Below are 26,234 nucleotides of genomic sequence, written 5' to 3'. Positions count from 1 at the left end.
CAACTACACAGACATTTGTATCCTGTAAACTACATCCAAGGCTTAATTTATTACATTTTGGTAAATATGTATTATTCTAAAAGTGTTAAAGTAAAAGGTCACTTGCAGTTTCTGTATGAAGAGTGCATTGATATTGGAGAGATTTCCTTACCTTTTGCATGATTCCCTTTTCATAGTAATAGCGAAGGGAGCGACTCAATTTATCGTAGTTCATGGCTGGACGATTTTTCTGAAGGCCCCAACGACGTGCCACCTGATTAAGATACAAATTGCTGGTTTTAAGACCCAAATTACACAAACTGGATGGCACTAAAGACAGAGTAAACCCAACACATACATAAATAACCATTATGATTATCTTTTCCAAGTTTAAAAGGTAGAATACAAACAAAGCAAGCCAGAATAGTGTTTGTCAAGGTATGCATCATTTAGTTGTGTTTACTATAATATATATATATATATATATATATGGGATTTATGGTTCACAAGTTAAAGTTGCAAACAGAGATTTAAAAAGCAAGGTTTACACTGTAAAAACTAAAATTTGTGCATATGAGAACATCCAGGATACCAACTATAACCCAGATACAGGGCACAGATGTATGTATTTATTAAATAGGTTAAGTTACTATGGCAATAAAATGTATTTGGTATCCTTGGTACAAAATATATGAACTCTAGTTTGGAACAGTGATTGATCAGAAGATGAACTGATCTTGCCTCATTTGAATGACATACAATGCCCGATGCACCTGAGACAGTGTGTAATCTATCATTCTTGGTTTTAAATTATATTAATGCTGAGAGCCGACAGCTATCTTGTCCGGCCAGGATAATATTGCATTCATGTTTGGACTTGCACATAAGATTTCCTTTGCTAACATGCATTGTTCCTGTCTTGTCTTGTTTGCATCAAGGTTTAATGGCTAATTAAGGTAATCCCAGTATTAATCTGGGTAAATCTGATTTGTACTGCTTTAATTAGAATGAAATCCTCTTTGCATTTATTTCTTAGAAAGCAATCCCATCTGTTTACATGAGTTACTTAAAGCAGCATTATTCTTGCACAGGTAACTTTTGTCCTTTCTTTATTTACTCAAGTGGAAATAACAATGCCTTGCACACTTCTAACAGAAAATGCTGACCACATCTTTACACGTTGTCATTAAAAATACATTCTGAAGGATTGTGAGAAAGCACCTGTCGCAGACAATCTATTAAGAAGCTCAAGAGGAAACTCTGTCAGACTGTCAAAACAGAGAACGTCACAGGTACTCAGAATTACCAGCAATACTTCAACACGGTGTAATTTAAGGTGTGCCTTAATTGCATTTTTTTTTTTTTTTTACAATGAACGATACAGTAGAACCTCAGAGTTACGAACGAAGTTACTGTAATACATTCCAATTTCAATCATAATCTTAGAACTGAAAATACTGATTTTAACATCTCACCTCTTCTGGCTCTATGAGTTTGAACTCCATGCCTCGACCTGTCCAGGCTATAAAGTGGGAGTTGGATGGGTCGTCCAAGAGGGCTACCAGAAACTGCCAAAGCTGAAGGGAACCTCGCCGTTGGTACGTGGGTCCTTCACGGTACATGCCAGGTTCCTGTTTAATATCACCTAGAGCGAGAACAACACATTTGAGCTGGTCCTTATAAAGCGGTTATTTTATTTTACATCCTCAACATGTTATTATTAAATCACCACATTCATTAGCTGTTAATAATGCTTTACATAAGTATGTGTGACATATATTTGTAACCTGTGATCTTTATACGTTTGGATTAAGAAAGGACACTTTCTACCACTAATAAATTAATAATAAAAAACACACAACACCTCACCTTCAAACTTCTCAGGAACCACACAGGTATCATCATAGAAGTGCCTTGGTACTTTATCATACATGCAACCTGTAGCAGGAAATGAAATACAAAAACAAATGTACTAGAAATGTACTAGACACATACATACTGAAACATAAACATCCTCCCCGTGACTGATTGGCTTAGTCTTTAGTCATATTGCCATGTGATTTGAATAGAATAAGGGTGTCTGTTATGTAAAGGCATTTATGATCTCCAGACCAGTTCAAAGTTAGGTATTTAGAGATAAAATGATTATTCGATATGAGAACAATAGAACCCTTACCCAGGAACCCTCGGAATGATTGACAACTAAATGTTAAGCGAAAAGAGATTATTCATATGCCTATTTGTAATACCGATTAGACGTGCAAACTTGAATAGCACCTTAAAAACATTTACTTCAAATCTCACCTGGATTGTTCTTTTTTGTGCCAACACAATGTACATGCAGTACAGTATACTGTATGTGAGTATGCATCCATAACTATGGTATTAAACGCTGCTGAATTTAGAAATACAAGAAGAAACTTACGCTAAGATGGAAACAAGACACCAATTGCATTGGAGTTGATCCATTCTAGGTTTTACTGCGAATTAAGAGAATGAATCTGCATGTTTAAGAAACAAGCTCACACTAATTAAGGCCACAAAGTAAAACAGCAAATGACAGACTGCAATTCAATGGGAGTCTGACCATGATAAATGGATTATCAATGTAGTCCAGTTATTAATAACTTAGAAGGAATCGCCACTTTTGACCTTTCCCATATGTCAGGAAGAAGTATGCCTGCAATGTGGGTTATCTTGGGTCTGATTAAGCTGTGACGTTAAAATCAAATTTCAACACACAATGACTTCTTATTTTCACATTGAGCCAAGTGAATTAACATCAATAGCAGCTTCCACAACTTACCTTCAGTTCTGTTCTGAGTCAGGAAACTTTCTTGCCTCATGTATATGGAATGACAGCTAGGCACTTCTAAAGAAAAGAACAAAACAGTAAAGGGATTGTCTGAAACTAAAATGTATAAATTGAACACACTGCTAATCTATCAAAAGTAAAACAGTAAAAAAAAAACAAAAAAAAAAAACACAACCTCCTTAAAACTAATTTGAATTAACAACAATATTGTATGATTGTTTTGGATTAACAATAAAGTAGCTGGAATTAGAAACCATAACATCTGAATTCACACAAATAAGGGACACACGCTTTAAATAATGTATACACATGTATTTGCCATACTTTATGCTGAACCCTTTAGACATTAAAATTACATTTGACAAAAATATGATGCTTATTACATTAAACACATAACACCTTACCAGATAAAAATGATCACATGGCCTCAAGACCATCAATTTTAACACAGAAACCACAATTAGTTTAAAACGGATTTGAATTACAATTAGTTTATTGGAGTGCCATTGGAAGTTAGCCTTAAATCAGATATCCTCCAATAAATAGACATAACTGATGGATTTATGGAGAAATCCTCCCGAGTTATATAGTAGGCAAGAAGGCAGATAAACTATGTACATAAAAACAGAATATAACATCTAGATAAAGCTACTGTAATGTGTTTATATGTGCAAGTCTCGTAACAGTGGTGCTGTGCACACAGAACAATGCATGATTCTCTGACTAGTTTGCATACAGGTAGAGAATATCGCCAAAGCGTTTGATTTAGTAAACAACTGAATGTGTTGAAATTGTTGACATTATTTAAAAAAAAAATATATAATTAACTGATAGTCAACCACTTGGTTTGTGAATAACAAAAGCCACACTTGATGCAAGTTTCACAGGTTTGGTAAGGCACCTTTCATCGGTGTACGGCAGGGGTCTAAACTGTTTATGAACTGCATGTACTATAACAAGATGAAATGTTATGCCACTTCTGAGGGCCTTGCATTTTATTTATGGCTCCTAGCAGGGGTGCAGTACTGTGTGTATCAATGCACAATTTCGGTTTACTGAGAAGATGTTTGTTTCTCAACTTGGAGAAGGTTACACAAGCTAATTCACAAAATGCAAAAGACAATAATATAAAAATGTACTGTACATTCCATAAAATGAAGGAAGGCTAGCAAGAGCAGAAGTACAGATAAAACATGGTTTGGTTCTAGTTATCCTCCTGAAAGCTTTGAGGTAAATATTTAACAAACAGGATATATTATAACAAAATGGTATTCTGTTTTTCTCAAATTATTCATGCCTATCATAATAGGTCAGACTCTAATCTAATTGTAAAAACATTTCCAAAGTGATTATTCAATAACATGACTAACACAGTTAATTAGGAGCCATAAACATTGCTCTGAACTTCATCAAAGTAATGGCTGGCCCAAGGAAATTACTGCTAATTAAATTGCCTCCTGCCTACATTTCTACCTGATATAATAAAAAGCAAATAGACAAGGTTTAGCATTTACAGTAATAAATTATACTAAATGCTCAATTCTCCCAGACATTACACTGAAACTTTACATGGCATCACTGTATACAGCTTGCTATGAAATTATTTTTGTTTTTCATTTTGCAGGCTTAAGTAAAGACCTCTTCAGATTTTAATCCGCAATCAGACAAATATATTGAAAAAACAAAAGTGAATTTTAAAATATCTTTTCAAATGTAATTCTACTTTAGCCGAGCCAAACAACTGAACTTTTAAAAAAGGCCACAATTCATGTTAGGCGTGTGCTGTACTAGAATTTGTTTGTCTAAAACCATGATCATTGTTCTTTCTTCAAACCATGCCAGATTTTACTTCAGAACATTTGACACTCCTTCTGCGAGACAAAACACTGGCCAAATATGCTTTTGAATGGAATTTAGACTGAATCCCTCTGTTCATCTTCATTTGGTGAACGGACTCTCATTTGGTTATTACACTAGGAAAAACAGGAAGGCAGTGTTAAGGTTTCATGTTACAAGAAGCAGACTCGCTGCTGCTGAGCATTTTATCAAAATAATCTAACAAAGCAGCAGCTGCGCAACAGCCACATTCCAGCCTAACTGGAGAATCAAGTCCTCCCTCTGCCACCATTTTATGAATGGAAACACAAAGCTGCTGAAGCTTCATTCATGCCAGAGCTGTGCTTGCAGTCCTAGGCCTTGCAGGACCAATTACTCTCAGTAGGGCTGACGTGGCTGGTTTAAAGCAGCTTTCCATTACAGGATTACGGAAGTGACCTGTGTTCATTTGACCCTCTACAATGTAAATCCAGATCATTACAGTAACAATCCTCAAATGAAATCAAGGTTCAAACCTCCCATGGGCACGTCCATTGCAACATTAAGGTTTTATACAGATTGACACAGATTTAATACACCATAAAAAATAAAAAGAAAAAACTGTTTGAAAATGTTTTCTTCATGGGAACGGCTTTATTTCAATCTAAGTTTTTTTTTTGTTTTGTTTTTTTTGGGGGGGGAGAGGGTAATGTGAAATAACACAAAATTAACCCTATAATGCCCAAATATTTTTTTAAATGAGAAAGGCTACTATATTTATGTAACTGGATTCCGTTTCTTGTACAAAACACTTTTTACTGCATTATATAATTCTGGCTTGTGAGGCTGGATTAAAAACATAATGATATAGACAGGTGGCTAAGCATTGAATTGTATATTGTATGCGATACAAAAAATGGACATTACAGGGTTAGGCAAAAAAACAAAAAAAACAAGCACAGCATATGCAACCTACTGTACTGCTTCAGGGGCTTAGCCAGCTGATTTTAAATAAACATAAATGGCCTCATTGAAATGGATGAAATCAGACCAAAAGCAGCAGTAAAAATATATAGTTACTGAAAACTACAAAGTTTTTCTTTAAGGTTTGATTTTGGTTCTCATTTAATGAAATATACTTTAATTATTTTACTATACTAATATGTATATGGTATTGTTTTCTTGTTTGCTTAACTTAGTCAAAACACCCACTAGATTGTCAGCCACAAGTTAAGATAGCTGTGCTTTATTCCATACAATTAAACAAAACCTATTAGAGGACTGAACCATAAAGTAGGTTTATGCTGAGGTAGTGACAGGTAAGCGAGCTACACATACTGTAAAAACCTTTGTATAAGTCTATTTTCTAGGTATTTTTAGGGGGTCCTAAAAAGGGGTAACTGTAGATAATCCAATTACAGATCTATACACTCCTCAAAACTTATCAATTGTTTTTAAAGAAAATATTGTAGTCTTACTAAGTCGAATACATTGGGGGAAGAATATTTAACTGTTCCACTTGTGTGTGAAGAGTAGTGCGTAAAGCTACCCAAAATACTGTAATTATTCTGCTTCTAAAACAGTATTTCTATAAATACTAGCTATGTTCAGTACATGGGTTACAGTAGAATAAAGGTCAAAGTAAGTACTAGTATCTCAAAAGCTTTTCAGTTTTCCCAAATGCTTGAATGACACACCTTATGTGATTGCCGTGAAAAGTATTAAAAGAAAAATGCCAACCGTGCTGAAATGAGCAGGCGTGTTCTCCAACCATGTAACCAAAGCACAGCGAGACATCGTCCAGCTTGCAATGCTTTTACCACACATTGTTATTTGAAATATGCTGGATAGCCTAGATAGAATTTATGTAGTAACAAGTGACTGACTTGATGGATCTTAGACAGGACCTGGCAGCTGATGAAAACTGGCACAAAATTGTGCTCTTGTCTACACCTAGCGGAGAGCCACGTTTTCATACACTTGCCAAGTTTGCCGTTATGTTGGCTTTGCCACACAGTACTGCAGAATTAGAACAAGCTTTTTTGCAAAAAACAAAAACAAACACCTTGTAAAAACAGACCAAAATCAATTGTTAATGGAATGGAATTCTGACCATCAAGACGTCTGTTAAAAACAGCACCAGCTTCAGACAAACTAAGCAAACGATCCAGCCAGTGTCCATCTATGACCTAAAAAAGTAAATAAGACCTAAAGAAATGTAAGTATACAAAACTGGCCTATTTTATAATGTATTTTATTATTTCAGTTTTTTTTTTTTGTTTTGTTTTTTTTAAATGTCAGTAAAAAAAAAAAAAAAGGCCACTGTAAATCTGTGTCAGTAAAAACAAAATTGCAAGGTTGGCAACCCTGACTTGACTACACGACAATGTATATATATATATATATATTTTTTTTTTTTTTGTGGACTACAGGGGACCTACAGTTAGTAGTAATAATAATAATAATAATAATAATAATAATAATAATAATAATAATATATTTGTCCATTAGACAGTTTACAATTGTATGAATTAGACGAAAACTACACATGTACCCCTTTGTTTTTAATAAAAAGAACCACATGCTTGATTTTGTCTTATAAGTTCTTGACACCGATCCTGGACCCAACCTAAAAGGCCTCTGCCTCATAGGTCCCTCGTCTTGAATTCAAGTACAGCAACGCTTTTTAAATTGTTTTAACTTCACATCAGTATCTGCTTACGATTGTAAGTCGCCCTGGATAAGGGCGTCTGCTAAGAAATAAATAATAATAATAATAATAACATCAGGATACAAGGTTGCAATTGTAAGAATTGTGCATTACAAACCTGAGTCATACGTGAAATCCCTCGGCTCCTGTTTGATAATCATTGATGGAGGGTAATTCTGACTGGCTGGACCCCCAACCATGGCAGCATGCTCATATACGGGATCAGGGTACTCCTGTTTGAAGGCCTGTGGTGGGTATGGGATGTTAGGCTCTGACATTTGCCTGTGGTACATTGGCCGACCATCTCTGGACATTGCAGAGGGGGTGGGAAATGAATGGCAGGGCTCTGACAACTGTCGTCGAAATCTGGAAGAAAAAAGGCCAAAATTTTATTTACTGTAACGTAGCCTTTTAACGTGAAATTGTTGTTTGTAAATAAGTCAGCTCAAAAGGTATTTGTATGTGTTTTATGAGCAGAAAGTTGGCCTAGAAGTCACACTTTAAACAGGTTCAGAATGCAGAATTTATATAAGCTTCATTAAAACATCCAAATGCCACAATACCATCGTGATTTATGGTAAACTGATGTCACATCAATTACTGGCAAGGGCCAAAATAAAATCACAGGGCCAATGACATTTTTCAAACAAACAAAACTTTGTTATGCTGGTTTTTAAAATCCATTACGTGTTGTCCAGTTCCAACAAGTGCAGGACCGTACACCTCCTGGCTATCCTACTACTACCATATAAAGTAGTTTGAAATCCTTATATCTTTCTATCATTAGAAAAAGGAAGACGTCATTTAGAGACTTTCACTGTTTTACTATGTTCATGGTACTTCACAATCACCAAGCAAAAACTGACAGCTTCAACATACAGCACACAACAACTTCCATTATTTTTTTTTCTCATTCATGTCCTCACCTGTGGTCCATTGAGAAAGAGTTGTCAGGTATTTGCTGGGGCGGTGGAAGGTGAGAAGGATAGGTCCTGTCTGGTTTGGGAGTTGGTGCTGGATTAGGTGAAGCATGGTGCAGAGGGGACACTGGCGTGCTGCTGGATGGTGTCGGTGAACAGGAAGGCTTCATTCCCACTTGTGGCTTCTGATCATAGGCACTGTGATTGATAAGCAGCAAATTCAAAGACTTTATGCATTAGGATAGTGTGTTGAAGATGGTATGATTGACAGGGTGAAACCTGTCAATCATACCATCCTTGTTTAGGTACATTACTGAACATACAATGCCTTTTTTAGGTACATTACTGAACTTACCAGGTGCCAGGAGTTTGAACAATCGGGCGACTGCTAAATCAATACTTTCACACCAGAGTCTAGGTTTAGTAATAGGAGTTTTTAATACATGAACAAAAATGCAAAAACTACCAAATGTTTCTGTCTCCCACTTACTTAACAGTCATTATGGAGTCTTTAAAGAAAAGAGATCCAACACAGGTCATAGTTCAATGTAAATGTTTGGATGCAGACATATTAAGAACAAGCACATATAAATGAGAAGCTGTGCTGGTTTCTCTCGATATGATTTCAATGAATTACATGAAATTCTATTGAACTGTGAAAGCAACACACGTTTACCTAATCTTTAAAGCTAATTTGATACGTAGTTATTAAATGGAAGTGATTTGTACACATACATAAATCAACTATTTTCTAAAACTAACAGATAGTCTGTTTCAAGTTCTTTTAACTCTGTCCATACTTTCAGGATTTCCTGAATCAAATAAAATTTTAATCAGCAAAGCTTAGATTTTTTGTATTATTATGGTTAGCCTTTAAATAGTATTTTTCTGTCAAATGTGGTTAACATATATTTAGGGGCTTCTTATGCACATATTTTTTGTGTTTAAAAAAGGTACACAAATCATTGTACATTATTCCCAGTTAAATACAGTACAGCGGGTAGTCCATGTTTTCTTACCTGACATTACACAGGCACTTTTCCCCATAACTGAACTGGAAAGGTTGTTCTTGACTGCAAGTGGAGCTTAACTCTGAGCAAGGACTCTGGGGTTCCTTTTTGATTTTCAGCGGGAGACCATGGAAAGCCACTACAGATGGAAAAACCAAACGATTATGGAGGTCAGCATAAAATGCATTCAGTAAAGACAGATCCAATGTACAGTGCAGTGCAGTGCTCCCCCCACCCCCACCCCCGTTACTTTACAACCCTTGATTAATTCACTACCCTCAATATTTACTTTTTCATTTTTGTTTTATGTTCAAGCCAGATGATGAAATAACACTGTTAAAGAAATCAGCTTTAAGAATTAGTAAGGATTACTTAGAAAAAGGCAGTATATAACAACCTGAACCAAAAAGGATGACAGACGAAACCAAAAGAAATCCTTTTTTGTATGTTTATTTTAGTATTACTACATATACCACCATTGAGTATTTCATACTCGTTAATGTCACCAAGCCCTGTATTTGCATATTTTAAAGAAACCACCTACAGTGTTAATTAAAAGATTATATATATATATATATATATATATATATATATATATATATATAATCTTTATACTCTAGACACTTTGAATTCTCATTAAATAATACCAAGTTCTCCAAGGGAAGGCAGACTCTGAAGAACCCCCATCTCTATCTCACCAGCACATCTCAAAGCACCACATTAATCTGTGCAATTTACTTTACCTTCCCACATGGACCCAGCGCATGTAAAAGGCTGTTAAGTACTAAATGATTCCTGATCAAATCCCCATCATCTGGAGTCATGACCAACCCTAATTAAATTACCTATGCTGAACACGGCTGCTTTCATTGCTAAGTGTTTCAGCCCGTTAACTTCTGGTGGATTGTTTCTTTTTTTATTTCTTTCTTAAAAGATGTTATAATCTGTTCAATCTGAAGGCATATACAACAAGCAACATGGCAGATACACTAGAATAACTAAAACTACATTTCCACTTACAGTACATGTTTCTCTGCCGAAATGTCTCCCTTCCATGTACTGCTTGCTGTAGATATAGTTTTCAGTGTTGTCTATGGCTGGAAAGTCATGTCTGCTGATAGCACATGACCACATACAACTAATCAGTGCTGCACTTGTATTCAAATCTAATAATTATTGAGAGTTAGGAGTTTTAAGTTCATTTTTCATGGAATATGATTTCTGACCAATCCCTCACTTTTTGTGAATTATGAAACAAGTAAGCACACACGTACACGCACACACACAGCCATCCTATCTCCCCTTTAACCTCCACTCTATAGAAACCTTGCAAGATTCAGAGATAAGAAGAGAAAGAAAAAAACGATCACAGACAAGTCTTCCGGTTGACAGGTTTTCACATTAAAATGTAAAGGTCAACCCATCTTGTCAGCAGCATTCTGATTGTTTATAAATCCTTCAAATTAAAAATAATCACAAGATCAAGTCAGCAACAGCATATACTGGACTAATACGGCACTATAAGATCTTGCATGCTAGACTGATATGAAATATACTGTACAGTTATACATTATTTTAAAGGTTACTGCAGCATCTGCGTATTGTACAATTTAGTAATTGTTGTAAAAAAAAGCAGTTCATAACTGAAATATGAAGGAATTGTACTAAAGAAGATGAGCATATAAATAACATTGTTTATGTATGTTAATTGTATGTTAAAGGCTAAAGTAAAAACAAGTCTGTAATGCAATTTAGCAATGATTGGGTTTTATGAGAGAGACCCCATTTGCCAATTACAGGAAATTCCGTTAACATGTACAGTACCAGTACATGTACTGATATAGAATAATCATTGCCCCTTTAAATGAATCTTCCCTAATAACAGGAGTAGACACTTCAGATACATCACAGGCCCTCAAAGGCTCCTTCCAGTACATTTACCCTAGCTAAAGTACTCCCTGAACCCATTACTGTACCTAATCTCAACTATGAGATCAGAGACCTTCCTCTGAGCCATTAATCCATGTTTACAGTGCCTCAAAATGGCAATGAATTAAATCTGCAATAGACTGGTCAAGTCAGTGCTTAATGAAAACCTGAACAGACATAAAGTGTAGTGATTGTACTGTAAAAAGTGCAAAACCATAGGATACTGTAGTTACATTATATACTGTATGGGTACCTGTTCTTTTCCTACTGTAATTGATACAATGCTGGTGCAATTTGGTTAACTTTACTTTAAGATCTTTAGACAACCAAATCTTATATTATATATATGTATATATATATATATATATATATATATATATATATATATATATATATATATATATATATATATATATATATATAATTTTGGTACACAGATTTTCCTCTGTGACGTCACACTCATATATTTTTTGCAATCAAACATGTTTTACAGTATTTTCATTTAGCCTACAGTCATGTTGCTTGTGTGGGTGCTCTTTTCGGTACTAAATATATGATGGCTGTGTAGATTAGAAAGTTTAGGATTTGATAAACCGTTTTCTGTCGGGTCACAATTCTATAAATGTAATGAAGTCCCCTACTGTAGATACTGTGCCAGCTAGTCAAAACTGAAATTTTAGGAAAACAGTACTTCAAATATGTTTATCAAGTAAAATAAAATAAATAAGAATAAATATCATGAGAAATAAAAAAAAATTAAAAATAAAAATCACCAATTTTATGGCAAGTCCATGATGATCAAACTTTTGTAAATCAGGATAGACCTATCACTCACAAATCGGAAAAGGATCTGTGTAACAACCATTTTTCAGAGTGAACAGTTGTTTCTCTTTGAACCTAAAAAGGACATTTGATACAAACACTGACCTACTGAATCGATGAATCAATCAGTTGTCTGATTTCTTAACTGTAGAATGTTCTGTGTCTGCAAAATCCAAATTATGTCATTATTGTGATTGCATTGGCCAGTCTCATCATCACCAGCTGTTTGGCTCACTGGCTGTAATAGCTCTATTAGCCAGCATCAAAGCTCCAATCATTAATACTAAACCAGAAGTGCATTTTCGAATAGGGAGCCAGCTGGCTAGGGGCTGAAAAGCTTTAAATAAATGCCAATAAAACTTAGCCTGCTGTTAAGATAAAGAAAGAGTAATTGCAATGAAAGACATAATTTCAAATAGATCGCCAGTAAACACCTTATTAGTGAAGTATCAACCACTGCTTCAAATTGTTACTGGACATTATACTAAAAAGCTACAAGATTAACAGCACCTTTTACATTAGACAAGTCCATTAATAGCATTACAGTACACTGATTTTAGATAGATAGATAGAGACAGACAGACAGACAGAGACAGACAGACAGACAGACAGACCTGCGATTGAAATCCAGGATGCATTAGTTAGTCTTATTTTAAAACCATTTGCTACAATAATAGCTTTTTTTGTTCTTGAAGAAAATGAAATGATGCCCCATTATCCACATTTAATTTCTGTGACCACATTGATGGGATTGTAATGTTAAGAGTTCTGTTTCTCTGCGTGTGAACAGAGTACAGTACACTTATCTGAGAATCCAAAGAAATGACCCTGGGTCATCAGATGTCCTGGGCTTTCCTTCTCTGTGCCAGTCTGCACTGTGAAATCGTTATGACAACAGTGACATCTGACACCTTTGTGCTGGAAAAGCATCAACACTGGTAATTAGAACCAGAACTTCTTAACCATGAACTCAAACAACCACTAGCACGATGTGATATTCACAGGTCAAAGATAAATGGACCTTTTACCAAAGTCATTGTCATGGTCACCCCATCATCATACCCCACTCATAAAATAACTTGTAATATACAAATGTATAGCAGACAATAACTACTAGTACGAGCAGCTAGCAGGAAAGTACGACATGAATGTAACTCATAACTATCTTATACAGTGCAAGAGGATTTCAAAATTGAATGATTTTGCAAGTCACACTATGCTTCTGAGATTAAAGATTTACTAAAAAGAAGAAAAACAAAAGTTATCAACTGTGATTTTCTGGTATGGCAGTCGCTCCAGTTTAAGCGCAAATAAAGCACTGCTGTGTGCATTTCCTAAATGTGTATAATCTTAAAATACTTCAATAGTCAGGGTTTTATTACAGTTAGAAATGGGTAAGCAGTGCCATTATCTAATAAAGCACTACTGTGAGCACTTCCCAAATGCGTACAATCTTAAAATCCTTGTATCCTTTCTTCCATCAATAAAATACTTCCTTGTAGGGGAGGCCCCAATATTCAGGGTTATATTACAATTAGAAACTGGTTAACAGTTATTGCTATTGTAACCGTTGTGAATCTTTAAAATGTACCAATTTATTTAAATGTCACCGTTTTGCTTTTCTTCTGTGTGGCAGTGCCCTGCAAAGGAGCTTCCTGATTGGTGGGTTAAAGCTCTGAGGTTTCTAATGTTCAATAACAGCACTTGTGAGAAATAAGCAGCCATTTTATCTCTGATCAATATGCCAGTTCTATCTCAGGGAGGAGGAGGAGGCATTTATTGATTAGCTGCTAACCTTTTGATGCATCGTGGAGTTTCTTACTGCAGCTTCAATAAAGCAGAAAAGGGGAGCAAAGCATTGATAATGGCCAGCTGTGTTAGATGCCGCAAAAAGGTTATCAAAGAGATCCAGTGTGAGAGACTGATGCCTGCCATACAGCCAAGAAAAGGAACACACTACAAGAATTGTGAACCGGTTATAAAATACGAACCCTGCTGCCAAATACTTTAGTAGTACTTTTACTGTTTTAATGCAACATGGATGTGTGTGCTTGTACTGTACGTGTGCTACTACTGTGCAAGGCAACTTCCGATCAGAGAAAGATACATTTCAAGCAAGAAATCTATAAGAATAAATGTCCAGTTTTCAAGGCAAATATACCATTTCCTTATAAATTTGTAATTTTTCATTGTTTGACTAACCTGACAATAATGAACTTTAAATGCAGCAACACAATTTAAAACCACTGCATCTAAAGACAAAAAGGGAGCACTTTGAATTGACAGGAAAATGTCACTATAGATTTTTCTGCGCTAGATTTAAAAACGCTGATCAATAGCACTAAATTTTGCACTCTCTGCTGGAACTAAAGATTCTCCAGCCAGCATGTCAAGTGTAAAGTTTTCAAATCACATCAAGATTAATGTGAATCTGTTTATGATGGATCTTTTAAAAATAGATGTAGCTTTTAGAAGATTTCTAGACTGGAAACATTGCTTGTATGCCACACTTTATGATTCTCTACATGAAGTAGATCCAATTCTGCTGGAAATGTTCTCGATAATAACTCTTTTTACAAATTATCTGAGATACATTTAAAATCACATGATTGTCTGACTTACTGCTAATAACATTTTTATAATGAAAATACCATGATCCATACAGAAATACAAAAATGGCTGCTTTCCAGAAATCCTGCAGCACCGAAAAAATTGTTTAAATGACTCCACCCCAACAATTATGCTTGATTAATTAAAAGTAAGAAAATAAAATTACAAAGCGTCAACATTTATTAGGTAGTGAAGAGCTTAGCCACTCCCAAGATTTGATTGTCTGCTGAATTCATTTTCAATTTCAAGGTAAAGCTACTGGAATAAACAAAGAAGAAAATAATAGTCCTAGGCTTGTTAAATACAAGTGTTATCTAATCTGCTTAAAATGGAAACGGACGTATTGCAGGGAATAAAAAGGAAACTCTACCCCTTTAACAAACAGAGCTAATTATTTAAGATGTGAACGTTCCAGAACATCATGCCTCACGGCAAATCTCTGTCACCCGTTTCATGCTATATCACAGCATTGTTTAAGTGGGTTGCCATCAATTAAAATGTGCATTTACTGGCTCAACATATTTTCAGTTAAAGTGACTCCGCAGGCAGAACAAGTTCGATATTGATAGGTCTCTTATGTGGATAAATTAGCACCATTTTAAATTAGTTTCCAAAATAGATCTTCTGCCACAGATATGGCACACGTTAGTTAAGATTTGTAAACACAGTACATCTGATACCTATTTACAAATACACAATATTATTGTGAAAATTATTAATTGGAGGGAAAAGTAGAAACTTCTAGTAAAGCTTAAGCAATAACTACAATATCTATTATATGAGCTACAGCAACAGTCATCCAAGAGCATGCAAAACCAAGTCAAGATTTGTACACGGTTATCCATGCGTCCTCTAGTTTTAGTATATGAGGAGTATTTTGAGTTTTACGTTTTTAAGGCTGCTGATTTTAATAAAGATATGTGCTACTTCTGCTCCGAGTCTGATTTCTAATCGAATCAGTTATTCAGCTCGGCAACAGACTGCTGTCCCTAGCTGATGGGACCCTTTTGTGTTTTCATGTTAATCACATGATAACAGATTTGTAATCCCAATGAAAGTGAATGGCATTGAGAGGCCACTTGTTATTTAATATAAGTATGTTGATTTCAAAATAATAAAATACAGTAGGCTGGGGAGTACACTCTATTTTGGTTAGGGATCTATTCAGAGTACTGCCTGAATTCTATACCATACTAAAAATGACATTACCAAATTAAATGTAATCAAAAAATCAGTTATAAACTATTGAGGAAACACAGACACAGCAGTGAATCTATGACACACTTTGGCCCTGGATAAGGGCACCTGCTAAGAAATAAATAATACACAGAATTACGATAAATATGAAGTTCAAAATAAAAGTGCTTTGTATCAACGCTGTGTATTTAAATAGGTACAGTATTAAGTACATTTACCATTTGACGCTCTCTACAGCATCCTCTGAAAGTAAATTATTTATATACCAGTACATTAAATATATATATATATATATATATATATAGTTGTATTTGATTGAATTAATAATATTCCAGTCTTTTCATTCCAACTTAAATGTAACAGAGCTATCAGGAATTACTTCAGCCAAAGTACATACATTATTTATTTATTTATTTATTTATTTATTTATTTATTTATTGTTTTAATGATTTTTTTTTAAAGGTTAGGCCCATGATTTTGTACTCTGTCTCTTTCTAAAAAAAAATAAATAAATAAAAATTCACAAACACAGCTGAACTGGACCAGTGCCCAACAACTGTCAACTACAGTCTCCTCTACATTAGCAAACAGTGTGATCTTAAATGCTAGCAGAATTGTCACAAGTATTCACTGGCAAGCAGCTCTCAATCTCACTCCCTCACAACTGTGCAGAACAGAAATGTTAAGAAAATATATTTATATTTACTTGGAAGTAAGACCACTGCGACCAGTGTCTCGTATCCAGTGGTGTCCTAGACACACACATACAAAAAAAAAATCATTACAACCAATACAAACAGAAATAAGACACCCAAGGCAGGTCTAAACAGAATTTGGCTTTTTTGACTGCTCCATTGACAATATCCAATTTGGAAAGGAACAACAAGGACACTAACCAGGAAACATTAGGGGACTTGACAAAATATTTGGATGTGGTGAACCAAGTCCAACTACAAAAACAAAACTAAAGCACTTGAATGTATCGTCGAATTTTTTTTAATTTACAACCTGAACTACAAAAGGATAATTGCTCTAACGCTGCAAACTGCTAACAGAATTTTACCAAAAGTTGATTGACGGCTGTCAGAAATATGACGATTGGTCCTCAATCTGCCACCAGCAACAAAAGTCATATGAATTACACTGTCAGTGTGCGGTCTTCAACACCTTTAATCCAATCCGTATCCCCAACTCCCAAAACATCCCTATTCATGGGAGTGCCACCTTTCTATATCACTGCAAAACATGGGTTCTTGTGACAACAAGTACAAATAACCCATCAGAATTAGAAACAAAACCAGCACAAAACAACAAATGAGTCACACTTACGGTTTTCAGCTTGGAAATCTGGCACAAACTGCTCATCATTGTCAGGAACTTGAGCTGTAAAAAAGTGAATGACAAGGTCTTTATAAAATCACATGGAGCATACTCAAAGAACACCATCAATCACGTACAGTTTAGTAAAAATATTGTAAAAAAATATTGTCAACCCACTGACAACTCAGCAACAAAGTTCATCTTCACTTCACCTACACTCTAGTAATGCACTTCACTTTTTGAAGCCTAATGAATGAAAAACTGCTTTAAGAGACATGCATTATTAAAAGCATTGACACCTACAGGCCTGTATGTCTTGCTTGTCTCATTTAGAATGCATTCCTCTTTCTCAGCTATAGACAAGGAGAAGGTTTTTCAACAAAAGCAGATAAAACAGACTAATTCAAACAACACTATTTCCAGTGAGCACGGAGAAGCATCTTGATGTTTGGCATCTTGTTATAAAAAAAAAAAAAAAAGAATGTATATAATGTCCTAAGGATGTCTTTAGATCATGTATCAGATAAAAAGATTATCCTTGTTATCGTCATGTACCATTTTTTCCCTTGCCTGCTTTTAAGCTTTACTAGTCCAATTAAATGTGACTCAAAAGGAGTAACTTATAAATCTTTAGAAATAAATCTTCACTTGTTACATAGCAAGTAATGTAGTGGAAGGGTTCATTTAAACCTTTGTTGTGCTCTTTTGTATTTGCTATACTAGATCCAGCTACGCAGGATCAATAAGTAATATTCTGTTACAAAAAGAAAAAATACCAAAAACTATCAAGTTTTATGGGCAGTGAAACGAAAGTTATGTTTTTGTCTTCACTAAACACCCCCCACCCCCCACTGATCTATACTGCTAAAGGTTTATTTTTTTTTATTTTTTTCTTTAACAGACAGCTGCCACATCCCCAAGGCCAAATTCAGATCATCACCCTAACAGTAGTCCTGGGAGTTTCAATTGCACTATATCATTAACACATTGATATTTAAAGCAAGAGGTAAACATACACTTCTCTCTAGTACCCATTTTCAGTTATTTTGTTGGAGTTATTCTTTTTTCAAGTACAGGCATGTTGTGTATTTTTGAAAGGCATGCTAAGTTGTGCCCATGTTTACTTTTGCACAGGTTCTAACCAAAGAAAATTTGGACAACAACAAAATAAAGTAAAATAATCATTAGGTAGTTATACATCCTATGCACACATGCACTTCCAATTGTATCTAAAGCAACTGCAATAGTTTCATAGGGTTACAAAGTATGCGTTTCATCAAATTATTATTTTTTTCAGTATCAAAGCTACAATTTTCCTGCAAATGATGAGCCAGACAGATGTGACAGACAAATAAAATGCAGTTACCTTATTAAATAACTATTTTTAGTTTTAGTGTGGGTGTGGTTCCTTTAGAGGCTGTAAAAGGAAAATGGTTTTGATCTGTAAAATGTATTTGGGCTGAATCTATTTAATTATATCATGCAGGTAACCGATTATCCTATCAATACGGTAACCAAGGTAACGTTATTTACCCTATCAATACCAATATGGTAACCAAGGTAAGGGTGTTTACCCTAACAATATCAATAAGGTAGCCAAGGTAAGGTAAGCTGTATATTCACCTTTAATGTAAGTAGAGAAGTAACAGGTTATCAGAAAAAGAAATGCTACCTAATCATAGTTCTACACTTTGCAGGAGTAATAACTACATTACAACACAGATGAGCATTAGGTTGTAATTGTCACACAGTTTTAAAGCACATATTACATTTTAAAGTACTTTGCAAATGCAAGCCATTTCACTGGCTGAAGATAACAACTCCCAGTAAGAAAGGTCAACATTTCCAATGACATTTACCTCACAGTATGTGTAGCAGGGTAAGGTGAAGAGTGTGCGTCGCTGAAAGAAATCAAGTTCCCGAGATGTGGTAGTGGGGGGTAAACCACCTACAGTTTTACATGCCTGATGAGGATTGTTTTTTTTTTTTTATATTTCTAATTTTCTAGTGAAGGAATGGAACCTAGTTATTATTATTTTTATTATTATTTGTTTATTTAGCAGACGCCTTTATCCAAGGCGACTTACAGAGACTAGGGTGTGTGAACTATGCATCAGCTGCAGAGTCACTTACAATTACATCTCACCCGAAAGACGGAGCACAAGGAGGTTAAGTGACTTGCTCAGGGTCACACAGTGAGTCAGTGGCTGAGGTGGGATTTGAACTGGGGACCTCCTGGTTACAAGCCCAGTTTTTTAACCACTGGACCACACAGCCTCCTAGTTATACTGCAGTTTGCTACTTACAGCTCATGCAAGTGAAGGTGGCTGTAAATACTGCTTGAATTTCAAACACAAACTGACCAAGGAATGGATAAACGTGGTTATTCGGTACTCTTAATGTACCACTATGACTGACGAGTATGAAATTATCAACAATATTACAAAAAATATAACTTCAGAACTGATGTTAAAATGATTGTACAATGCATTAATTAAATCAATTGCCTATTTTTAAGTTTTCCCTATGACCTAAAAATAAGTGGTATTTTTCTTCTAAAAAGTTAATTCAAAGTTCACAAACAGGTTAATGTTTTAATTAAAACTTGCTTCGTCCAATAAAACTCTAGCTGTGTGGATAAAACAGCGACCTGGAGCCAAACAAGCCAGAAGATGTATGAGTCATTCTTTCTGCCAGTGAATGAGACAGCTGATTGACCAAACAATTCCTGAAGACAGCAGAACTGGAGCTCTGCCTCCATTCATAAAAAAAAAAAAAAAAAAATTGGCTAAGGCCAAGCATGTGGGTTTAACAGACCTGCAACGTCACACCCTTTGAGTAAGAATAGGCAAAGCAAACTTGAACTTTCTATAGAAGCAATCTTTAACAGAGTATTACCGGATTTAGACTGAAGCATACCTGAAAAAAAGGTCATGCAAATTCTATTATGTTTAAATATGCCTTTCCTGATCTTTTGTTCCAAGTACAAAAGGGTGTTGCTATAGGCAGTGAAAAAATAATATTTTGCCCTTAAGTTTAAATCCAAAAATACATCTAACTTTTAACCTGTCTATCTAAATAATTTTGACAAAAAAAAAAAAAAACTTATGGAGGGCTGAGAGTAACCCATCAACTTTCTTATTCATGATGTCGGAAATTCATTCCATCCAATATAGGCTTTTCTTTTAGTTTCAATTACCTGAACGAATAAATCTTAGAAATGGGTTGGTGGTCATTTTTATTGTAATGAACAGGAAGTAATTATTTAAATCTGTGATCTCTGATGAAATACCCTGTTCTATGAATCAAGACATGTAAAATTGTAATCTTTACAGTAATACCTTTGTCAGTCAATGGACAGACACCTTTTTTTTTACCTCCTTAATCTAAAATATTAAAACTACTTATAGGATTCCTTATATTCTTACGGTACATATTTTAAAGCTTAACAGGATCAAAATAGCTTCATACGCATACCATTTTGTAAAATATAAATTTATAAAAAATAGATTTATTACACCACTTTTTTTTTTATTTCATCTCCTTCAACAAATAGATTGAGCTGGTTCCTAGTCAATGTTATAAATGTTTTCTTTTCAGATAAAAGCTGAAGCAGTAATACATTTTTCAAACATTTGAGAACATTCAATTCATGATCTACTATCATACCATAACGTAGTGTTCAAACTTTCCATTTAATACTAATACATTTTACTTTGCCAGCAATACCAAAAACATATCTCAAGTCAAAAGGCTCGAGCAAGAACTATCAATTTCTAACAAAACTATATATATTCGTTGGATAGAGTACAGATTTCCTTATTTTAAAACTTTGCTGTCAGCTCAAGTGAGCTTAGTGCTTTTTCATTGTATGTTAGAAACAGGGTTTGGCATTTCAGGCATTTTGAAAATTTTTAATTCTGATTTTTTCCTCCCAAAATACATTAAATTGTAGTATTTTTCACAGTATATAGTGTTGAGTAGATTTCACAGTTTACAAAAATTAACGTTGAATATTATCCAAAATTACAGAAACTTTTACAGAAAGTTTGTTACATGTATATTTTGAAACCTTATTTTACTGGCCTTATTGTGAGATGTTGGAGAGTTAAATTCTGGCAAACTTTTGCATCGATTTTCATATTTATTTACACTTTTGATTATTAAAATGGTTCATTAAGTATTCAAATCCTTTAGTAAGATTTCAAATAATGGACAGAGGTTCGATTTTATCTTTAATAATAATTATTTTATTTTGCTAATTAAACAAAACAAAAATGGAAATATATAGACATACAAATGAAAATGTTGCTTAAATATTTTCCCACACACCAAGTAATTACAAATTAGGCCAAAAATAAACAACAAAATATATTTGACCTCTACAATTTCTTAAGAAGGTTAAAAAAAAAAAAAAAAAACACAACATGCAGTACTACCAAAGACTTCTACAATACAGTGGAATTTAAAAAGAAAGACGAACATTATTTATGTTGCAAATGCTTGCATATTTCATAGCCATTTTCTTTAAGGCTCGGGACCAATACAATTACCAATACATTAAAATAGGCAGAATCGCCTACAATTAAATCTTAACAAGTAGCGGCTAGTTAATTTTGGTTTACCAAAGCTTAGATATTCATGGACATTTTTTTCTGTGTATTGTATTTATATTGTCTACAAAACAGGCTCCCCCTCAATATTGAACACAGATAACCACAAGGATTTTATTACTAAATGTAATGTATTTAAGTTTTGACATGAAGCACTTTACATGAAAAAGGGAAATGTTTTTTTTAAAACTAAACTAGAACAAGTAATATTATCATAAATATTAACAATTTTTGAACATGTCTGAAGGATCTTTATATAGCCTGCCAAAGTTTTACATACCAAATAGTAACAAAATAGAACTGATTTCAAAAAACAAAATTAAAATAAAATGATTGTGAAAAATGTATTTTAAAATCTAAAAGTTACTTCAATTGTGCTGCAACCCAACATCACCTTACAAAAAAAAAAAAAAAAAAATGATGCCTGGAATTCATTACATATTTGGTTTCAGACGGTACTACGTAGTATCCCTAATCTAAAAAAAAAAAAAAAAAACATGCACAAAAACTATTATCTTGCAAGGGACGTTCTGAAATTGTATATCTTAAGAATAAAGTACCAAGTTTCAAAAATAATGTGACTGAATTAAGAAAAAAATATCATCAACCTAATGTATTCCATTATAGCCCCTTGAATCTGGAAGACAAACTTAAAACAGTATGTCAATTAAATGTAATCACATCCTTTAGTAAAATTAAAGGTTCCTTTCAAAACAGTGAAAAACTGTATTTGATATATTAACAGTTATCCCACCACCTGCATGTATAGACTGAAAAAAAAAAAAGTTTTTTTAATCTGCATGCAGTAGTATACTGTAAGCATGTTTGTAACTGTATAACTGTTTGACAAATAAGCATGTCAGTAAATATGTGTATAGATCCTCTATAAAGAAAACAATTATGGTATAAGCAAGAAAAAAACGGTACTGAATGAAAAGCAAGTTTTGGAATAGTAAATCTTAAGGAATAAAAAAAAAACATGCAACTATGCAACAGTACTTTGAAGACTTTAACAAAGATATGTGATTACCACATTCTCTATCCAAATCTGACTTATAAAAAATACTACAAATGTAACAAACAAACAAAATATATATATATATATATATATATATATATATATATATATATATATATATATATATATATATATATATGCATGCAATTAGCCAACACAAATTGAATAAGGCTAGTACCAACCTAAACTTCTGTGTTGCAAACTCGGTGGGAAGAAGACACTTGCACTTAAATCCTGTAGCATCACGTCCTGATAAGCCCACAAACACTAACTTTTGCCATCAGAAAAAAACACAGCACCAGGTCATGAAAGCCTTTTCTGCAGTTGCTGAAATTTGCCAGTTGAAAATGCAGTAATGGCACGGGCTCTCGATTCGGTTAAATGCAGCGAAAAGCAGGCTTAGGACATAGAGACATGGAGTACATGAGTTCTTGCCAAAAGCAGATGTGATTGTGAGCTGCAAGCAATTTCTCCTGGTAATTTGTGATGACACTGGGTAGAGCCGCTTCAGAGTCCCCAAAGACAAACTCATCAGAGGCTCTAATGTATGCAGGACACATGAGGTGGCTCTTTTAGAGCTCGAGTAATTGGGCTGCACATCAAGAGGGCAACTTCAGAGTTTTTTTTTTTTTTTTTTTTTGCAATTGTTCCTGCGTTTGTTCTTTTCTAACTAACATTATTTTTCTTTCTTTTTCTGTAATCAAAGATGTGCCCTACCTTCTGCAAGCCAGGTTTCTTGCAATTGGCTCAGGTCCTGAAAAAGTTCTAAAAGAAGGCAGAAAAAAACTTTAAACTTTTGGGTCTTAATCCAGTTTGGTAGCATCCACAAAAAGGAAATTATATTTACACTTAAAAAAATAAAATAAAAATTATATATATATTTTAATCAAACTCAGACAAAGAACACAAAGATAACTGCAAACTGATTTTAAGTCTTAAATATCATGCATCCATTTTACAAAAAACACAAGATGTCTGTCTATAACATACAGAATAGAAACTCTACACAGTGTAACAATAACTATGACTTCACAGCTACTTTTTGTTGGTTAAAAATATGGTACAAAGTATCCCGGCAACTACAACAGATTGAACTTAAAATGTTAAGGCTCCGTGAAATTAACTTTTTAATTTAACTCCAAACTTACCTTCTGTATCATGAGCAAGGTCTGTGTTCAAGATTTTTCTTTTCCTCTCATTTGCTGGTCTCTCATTACATTTTGTCCCTTGTGGATTCTAACAAAAGGACAAAAAAATCAATTGATTGAAAGAACTTCCTCATGAACTACTTTCAGTACATTCAGTATGAGAAGACAGGACAGTGGTTAAGTGTACATACCGCAAAAGTCATGGTTTTTGAAACTATCATTGCTAACGTGTTTAATAAGGTCAAATACTGTAGAATTGTGGACTGATTATATCCTAAATGTCAAGTGTTTTCTTGTTTGTTGTTGTTTTTTCAATATATAAACATAGCATACATAGTCTCAATACATTTTGCAAATAAACAACACTCTGTAGAATGTATTCTGCACATCACTATAATCTGTGGAAGGTTACATATTTTACATGTATTATTATTTGGTTGGGAGTATAAAGGCAAACAACACACATTTACACATACGCATTTATTTCCTAATCCAAATAAATAACTAATGTGTCTCATTTTGGTGGATTTGACATAGTAAAACTAATAAAAAAAAAAATATAGCCTATTAAAGTAATGTTTTGTAAAAACATCACATGCCAAATAAAAATCTTCCTTAAATAAAAAAAGCTTGTTTTTACTTATTTATTTATTTATTTTTATATTGAGTGGGTGGAGGTAATGAGTAAAAATACAATGCGTGGACTTATTTTCATTGTTATTCAACATACTCTGAAAACGTAAAAATGTTCCCGGTATTCTTCAGGGGTGAAAGAGTTAGCTGGTTCGTATTTGTAACTGCTACATAGGTACTCAACATCAGGTGATTTCGTATCTTTCTGGGTGGAAGTTAGTAGCTCAACTTTCACATTACTTGGTCACTCACATTTGTATCCATGTAAGGCACTTGCTGGTCGTAAAATCCGTCCATTCTGCAATTCATACACAGTGTCGGCTTATTTAATTATTTTGTGGGAATGCAGATGAAGCTTTCCTTTGGATGTGGATTCGCATCAACCTAAAACTTAAAAGAAACAAGCTGGCTTTAGAAAATATATTAAAAAAATAAAGAAAATGAAGCGTTTGAACTTAATTAACCTTGAGCAGTTACATACATACAAATACATGACTTCCGTCCTAACCTGACATGCAAAGCAAGCAACAGGGTTTTGAAATAAATAATAATAATAAAAAAGTGCACACATGCATACACCTAACAGCTGTTCCACCAGCAACCGCTTTTAAAACGCGTACAAGTCCCGTGCTGATTTACTTTGCAGCAGCGATCGGCGTGTGTGTTAAACTAGCAATGATGGCGATCAACATGTTTTTGCTCTCACGTAACGGAACTACATAGAGGCATATTTTAAAATGTATTTTCCAGCGTAAAGTCATGCCGTGTTTAAAAGGACCACAGAAAGTTTGAAGGGGGACTCACCTAAGTAATATGCACAGCAATATCCCATACGATTCCTTATGGATTTGATTAAAAACGTGAATTAGTTGCAGTAGCTCACCTCAGAGCTCAAAGCTCAGTCATTGAGCTCAGTTCAATGTTTTTTTTTTTCCTTTGCTTCTCCTCCAGGGGCCTCCAAACCAAACTGATGGATCTCTCCCTCCCATTGGCTGCCTGTCTCTTTCACAGGATCAGATTTCGGTCTGTCAATCAAGCGCGGATTTTCCGTGCGATAGAAGCAGCGCCTTAAAAATACATTGTCACACAAAGCAGTCTGTAATTATGACCTTTAATGTATACACTGACGGTGGTGTTTGTGAAGCAAATGCCTGGCTGTTTACAGATGCTGTATGTTACCGGTCGTTAAAAGGACATACAGCCCCTAGCTGCAAAAATATGAAGTTTAGAGCATACAAAAACAAAAAAAAAATGCTTTAAACAATTTTCTTTTATTGCTTTTTTTTAAAGAAAAATATGTTATCATCAGAGTATTAAGACAATACAGATATGACAGTATTATGAAATACACTTTAAAACATTCAACAATCAGGATTTCAGTTTGTTTACATCTTGTTTACAACGTTGCCATCCATAGTGAAAATGGCCAATGGCAGGGGTTCCTTGAAAAGACGTGTTTTTTGTTTTATAGCATTCATTGCAGCATTCCCACTTTATTCTAGTGGTATTGTGCTTGGAGTAACTACATTACTGTCAGTTTGGATAAAAAATAAATAAATAAATAAATAAAAACAGTTGGAAACTCCAGAAATGCCAGCCACTGGTTTGTATTTAAAGCTGGTCATATTCTCGTTCAATTAAGCCTGTAAACCTCTAACACTCCTTATCCTCAGATTCTAGTTTTCACAGTAACTT

The 26,234-nt window shown here is 34.3% G+C and overlaps 1 protein-coding gene across 7 annotated transcripts in view; it reads right to left on the bottom strand.

Annotated features, from left to right (window-relative positions):
• The window catches only part of LOC117435502 (ETS translocation variant 1-like), a 28,434-nt gene extending 2,846 nt beyond the window's left edge, over positions 1-25,588 (bottom strand). Inside the window, exons 1-12 of one of the 7 annotated variants that reach the window (XM_034058705.3) lie at positions 25,344-25,588; positions 24,792-24,923; positions 23,907-23,994; positions 23,476-23,523; positions 17,137-17,190; positions 9,259-9,388; positions 8,246-8,437; positions 7,438-7,685; positions 2,786-2,851; positions 1,849-1,917; positions 1,455-1,624; positions 152-253 (exon numbers count right to left, since the gene is read on the bottom strand). In XM_034058705.3, the coding sequence (XP_033914596.1) occupies positions 152-253; positions 1,455-1,624; positions 1,849-1,917; positions 2,786-2,851; positions 7,438-7,685; positions 8,246-8,437; positions 9,259-9,388; positions 17,137-17,190; positions 23,476-23,523; positions 23,907-23,994; positions 24,792-24,848 (1,224 nt within the window). In that variant the 5' untranslated portion in view covers positions 24,849-24,923; positions 25,344-25,588. Of the gene's footprint in view, positions 1-151; positions 254-1,454; positions 1,625-1,848; positions 1,918-2,785; positions 2,852-7,437; positions 7,686-8,245; positions 8,438-9,258; positions 9,389-17,136; positions 17,191-22,940; positions 23,440-23,475; positions 23,524-23,906; positions 23,995-24,791; positions 24,930-25,108; positions 25,226-25,343 lie in introns of those variants that run through there. The other 6 variants (XM_059011940.1, XM_059011942.1, XM_059011926.1 and 3 more) reach the window with 6 other exon arrangements.
• Positions 25,589-26,234: the final 646 nt, after the last annotated feature.

This window comes from Acipenser ruthenus, chromosome 3 (assembly GCF_902713425.1).
Source record: "Acipenser ruthenus chromosome 3, fAciRut3.2 maternal haplotype, whole genome shotgun sequence".
NCBI classification, from domain to species: domain Eukaryota; kingdom Metazoa; phylum Chordata; class Actinopteri; order Acipenseriformes; family Acipenseridae; genus Acipenser; species Acipenser ruthenus.
Note: the sequence above shows the minus strand (reverse complement) of the source record. Positions and strands in the feature narration are given on the sequence as shown.